The 5,284-nt window shown below is 42.7% G+C and overlaps 1 protein-coding gene across 1 annotated transcript in view; it reads right to left on the bottom strand.

Moving 5' to 3' along the window:
* The window catches only part of AK9 (adenylate kinase 9), a 97,866-nt gene that overhangs the window by 57,697 nt on the left and 34,885 nt on the right, over nt 1-5,284 (bottom strand). The window contains exons 15-16 of the mRNA XM_015572748.1: nt 2,339-2,443; nt 845-978 (exon numbers count right to left, since the gene is read on the bottom strand). Coding sequence (XP_015428234.1) covers nt 845-978; nt 2,339-2,443 — 239 coding nt within the window. The remainder of the gene's footprint in view (nt 1-844; nt 979-2,338; nt 2,444-5,284) is intronic.

Genomic DNA, 5,284 nt, shown 5'->3' with positions numbered 1-5,284 from the left:
CCTCCCTATCCACCCTGCTCTGTTCGTGACAGGGGAAGGCGCCCCAAGCTCATGATCAGCCCTGCTCTGTGCCTGATAGGGGGGAGCTCCCCAACCCCCTGATTGGCCCTGCTCTGTGTGTGATACGGTGCGGTGCCCCAACCCCCTCCCATCCCCCACACAGGCCCTGCTCTGTGTATGACGGAGTAGAGCCATAACCTCCCCATTGGCCCTGCCCTGAGTGTGACAGTGGCAGCACCCCAACCCCCTGATCAACCCTGCTCTGTGGGTGATAGAGGGCGGCGCCCCAACCCCCTGATGGGCCCTGCTCTGTGCCTGACAGGGGGTGGCGCCCCAACTCCCCCATCGGCCCTGCTCTGAGCCCGAAGAGGGGCTGCACCTAGGGATTGGGCCTGCCCTCTGCCACCCGGGAGCAGGCCTAAGCCAACAGGTCGTTATCTCTCGAGGGGTCCCAGACTGTGAGAGGGCACAGGCTGGGCTGAGGGACCCACCCCTCCCCGCTGAGTGCACAAATTTTTGTGCACCGGGCCTCTAGTATATTAAATAAAAAAGGTGACATGTAGTACTTTCAAGAAAAAAGAATTTAAAATAAAAAGAATTAATCTCAAAGCTATGAAATGATATAGCATAATTGTTGATAAATAAAAAATTACCAAAGAGCCTCAGCAATTATAAACTGAGGTACATTACACATAACAATGTTGACTATAAAATGCACATGAGTTTGAAAGCTACAGATTTTAATACTGTCAAATAAGACTAAATTAATTATACATATACTAGGCTGACATTTTCTCCGTTTCTGTTAAATTAATGATATAAATGAATAGCCTAGATTTCTTACCTCTTCCAGGACTTCCTCTAAGATTTCAGCATATTTTTCATATGGATGTTCAAAGTTCATATCCTTTGTCATTTTCGAAAACTCATTTATTACAGAAAGAACCTCTGGATGATCTGCAGTTACCTCTGTTGAGTCTAACATAAAACAAGTTAATAAGCTAACGCTATTAATACTTTTAGCAGACAATTCTATTTGCAAGAGCATGATTGCTAATACCTGACCCAACAAAGTGCCATCTTTGTGTTCTCGTTCACATGCTAGAAGAAAGGGGAAATAGACTTGGAAGGAAATGTCAGGTCAGGAATCACAAAAAATCAGAGCAGTGGCTTAGAGCCAATACTCAGAATAAAAGTGAATGAGGCAGGAAGTCACAGGAGTCAAAACCAGAAAGCCAGGAAGAAGGGGCAGGCACCAAACGATTCCAGAAAACAGAAGCATCTAGGGAACTGCTAGATGAATACTTCCAACTTCAAGCATGAGACTACACGGGTCAATAGGAGGACAGGAAATGGGCAAGTTCAAGGGACAGAAGAAAGGGCGACACAGGCTGGCTTCTCAAGTGTTACACTTGATTCGTGCCCTCATGGCATCCGAGTGACTCCTTACATGGCTGAGTTGGCTCACAGGCAGCAGCATGATGTGAGTGAGACTGGCGGTTGGCAGCTTGGCCTGACTCCTCTCCCTCTGTCTTTCCAGGGGTGCCTCCTGGGCTGCTGCCCCAAGGCTCCCTGCATCAGAGTCGCCCGCCAGAGCCCAGTGGATCCCAGCCCAGAAAACCTCCAAAGGGCCTTTGAAGAGGAGCTGCCTGCTGCCCGCCCTGCCATGAAGTGAGACATCTGTTCTCAGTGATGGAGAAGCAAGAACCCGTGGTCTTGGGAAGGGGGGCTGGTGAGGCAGATGTAGCCAGTAAAGGTACTAAATGTGCTAAAAGCTGCTAGTTTTCCACTCAATATCCATCCATTCTCCTCGTCCTTAGTAACTTCCCTGATTTTGTTGGGGTCAGCAATGTGCCCAGCTAGAAACACTGCATCGTCCAACTCCCCTCATAACTTGGACGGCCCATAATTAAGATGCAAGCAGAATTACTGGGTGAGCCTCTCCGTCATCTCCTTAAAGAGGAGTCACTCAGCTGGGGGGAGTGCCAGTTTGTGCTCCTTGCCTTTCTCTCTCCCTGTGAGGCACACTGATGTGATGGCTGGAGCACCAGCAGCCATATTGTGAACTGTATGGTAGCCACATGCCAGGGAAGGCAGATCAGACAGACAAATCTCCTGTCTTCCCAATGTTCTTTTTCACCCAAACAATATAACACATCATATTTTTCTGTGTTCCTGCATATCTGTTTATAATAGTGTAGTCTTTAAGATATAGTAAGTTGCATATTAATGATTTTTTTAAAAAAATGACATATTTCTGCTTCCAAATTCTCAAGGAATTATTGTAATTTTTAGATCCACAATCTAAGAGAAGCAAATTACCCAACTATTAATTTACCTTTTTTAAAATCCAAGTTTAGATCTGGACTGTCTTCTAAACTTATTTTAATTACAGGTGGTTCACTGGGTTCTCTTTCATCTGTGAGTAAAACATTGTTTGAACCTAAAGAACAATAACAAAATAAATAAATAAATAATAAAAAAACCCCTAAAGAACATTATTAAATTGTAGGTGATTCCCAAACAAGATCATGGGTCTTGGTATCCAGGATTTATGTTCCTAATTTTTGTTGTTGTTGTAGTTAATCCTCACCAGAGGATATTTTTTCATTGATTTTTTTAGAAAGAGCAGAAGAGAGGGGAAGACAGAGAGAAACATCAATGAGAGAGAAACACATCATTTGGTTGCCTCCTGCATGAGCCCAAATCAGGATCCAGGTTGGGGAGGAGCCTGCAACCAAGGGACCTGCCCTTGACCTGGACTGAACCGGGATCCCTTATGTCCACAGGCTGACACTCGATCCATTGATCCAAACTAGCTAAGACTATGTTCCTAAATCTTTAATGATTAAAATAATAACCATAATAATAAAACAGGTAACCATATCTATCAGCAGTAGAAAATAAAGATGATTTAATTAACCAATAATAAAATCAAGAGGAATTTCAGTTTCCAATAGTGTCAGTGAATCTAAATTGAAATAAATATTTATCAACTCCCTTCCAGAGATCAAGGCTGTGTTTATCTCAGATGCATGGGTCAGAGAGGGTGCGTTTTTACAAGGGAACCTTGGCAGTATTGACATCCCTCCAGCAGTGGGTAGAGGCACTGATGTCTGCTTCTACCTCGGACTGCCTCCCCCAAGGAAGGAACGGACATTTTGGGGTGGGGCTCACTTACTGTATTAGCTGGCAACTAACTCCCAGAAGTCACTTGGCCAAACTTTTAAGATGTGTGTGTATGTGTGTGTGTTAGGGGAGGAATAGGGCCATACCTAACTTTTTGGCAGTACCTGGTTCAATTCCTACTAAGCTTGAAATATACACCAGACAAGCACATGTCTGTCTGATTCAGGAGCAGGAACCAAACAAAAGATATCAGCTCTACATTATAGAACAAAATAAATAGTAGATATACTTAAGAACTACCCACAAAAGGTTGGATGAATTTAAGAAAAAAAGAGTGTAAGTATATATTACAGCTCTGGTTGAGAGGAAGACTTTTAAACCTGAAAGTAAATGGAATTAATCAACAAAGGGAAAGTGATGATTTGACCACGAAAATATAAAACATTCCTCTACTTCAAAAACAGCAAGGTGATTTAAAAGACAAACCACCCAATTTTGAAAAAGAATATGAAAAATAAGTGACTAATATAGAAACCATATAACTCAGCGGTTCTCAACCTGTGGGTCATGACCCCTTTGGCGGTCAAACGACCCTTTCACAGGGGTCTCCTAAGACCATCCTGCATATAAGATACTTACATTATGCTTCATAACAGTAGCAACATTACAGTTATGAAGTAGCAATGAAAATAATTTTATGGTTGGGTCTCAACATGAGGAACTGTAATTAAAGGGCCAGAAGGTTGAGAACCACTGATATAACTGATGCGATTTATAAAAATGGGCAAAGAGAAAATGGTCACCTCAGAAAAGAAGAAATATAAATGATTAACAAATATTAAACTTCAGAAAGAATTTAAAAATTAAAATAGTATCTAAAAAGAGAAAATACTGAGGAAACAATGACATGTACTTTGTATATTACTGAGGGGAACATAAGCTGGAACAACTTTTATGCAAAGCAATTTGACTCTGGTTCATACTCATTGAACCAGTTACTCCTGGTCAACTTGCAGGTGAAACTTTATGTAAAAAAATTAATTGCAACATTACTTTTAGGAGCAAAAGAATGAGAAAAATTAGCACTTTCCAACATAAAGAACTAGTTAGAACTATTACCTATAGTGAAATCGTGCAGCAATTGAAAATGAGGGTTAAAATATCTCCTAATGAAATAATGTAATTAAATGTTACAGTATAAATCAAAAAAGGTGAAAATAGTTTACACTGTATGCTTTTAATTATGTTAAGTTATTCACAGAGCCAGGCTGTGGTGGCTCAGTGGATTGAGTGTTGTCCCATGGACCAAGAGGTCCCAGTTTCGATTCTCTGTCAAAACACAGGCCCAGGTTGTGGGCTCAACCCCCAATAGGGGGCATGCAGGAGACAGCAGATCAATGATTCTCTCTCATCATTGATGTTTCTATCTCTCTCTTACTCTCTGAAATCAATTAAAAAATATATATTAAAAAAAAGATACGCATGGAAAAACTTTATCGGGGTAAATAGCACCAAATGATAACACTTCACAGCTAAAACTCTGTATTTATGATGGTTAGATTTGAACACAATAAAGGAAGTAGAAAAGTTTTATGAAATAATTTATTATCCTATCTAATAAAAGACAAATAGGGTAATTAACCATACCTGTGACACGCATCCCATTGGTTAATCAGGGCAATATGCAAATTAACTTCCAACCAAGATGGTAGCCGGCAGCCATGCAGCTGAAGCGAACAGGAGGCTTGCTTGCTCCAGTGACAGAGGAAGCCAAGGTTCCCTGCCTGCCGCAGCCTGGCTCTAAGCTCCGAAAGCACCAAATTTTCAATTATAGAAGCTAACCCAACCCCAGATACCTGCTTTCAGCCGGTGGTGGCCATGGAGCTGGAGCCAGCTCTCAGCTCCAGTGACAGCAGCAAAGTTTCAATTATAGAAGGTAAATAAATCCCAGAAAAAAAAAGAAAAGAAAAAAAGGAGAGGCTGGGAGCCTCAGTCCCAGCCAGCCTGAAAACGGCCCTAGCCCCTCACCCAGACTGGCCAAGCACCCCAGTGGGAACCCCCACCCTGAGGGGGTGTGGCCAGCCTGAAAACAGCCATCAGCCCCTCATCCAGGCTGGCCAGCCACCCCAGTGGGGACCCCCACCCTGCACGGGGG

Source organism: Myotis davidii, unplaced genomic scaffold, assembly GCF_000327345.1.
Source record: "Myotis davidii unplaced genomic scaffold, ASM32734v1 scaffold68, whole genome shotgun sequence".
In the NCBI taxonomy this organism is placed as follows: domain Eukaryota; kingdom Metazoa; phylum Chordata; class Mammalia; order Chiroptera; family Vespertilionidae; genus Myotis; species Myotis davidii.
The sequence above is the reverse complement of the archived record's forward strand: the minus strand, read 5'-3'. Positions and strand labels throughout refer to the sequence as shown.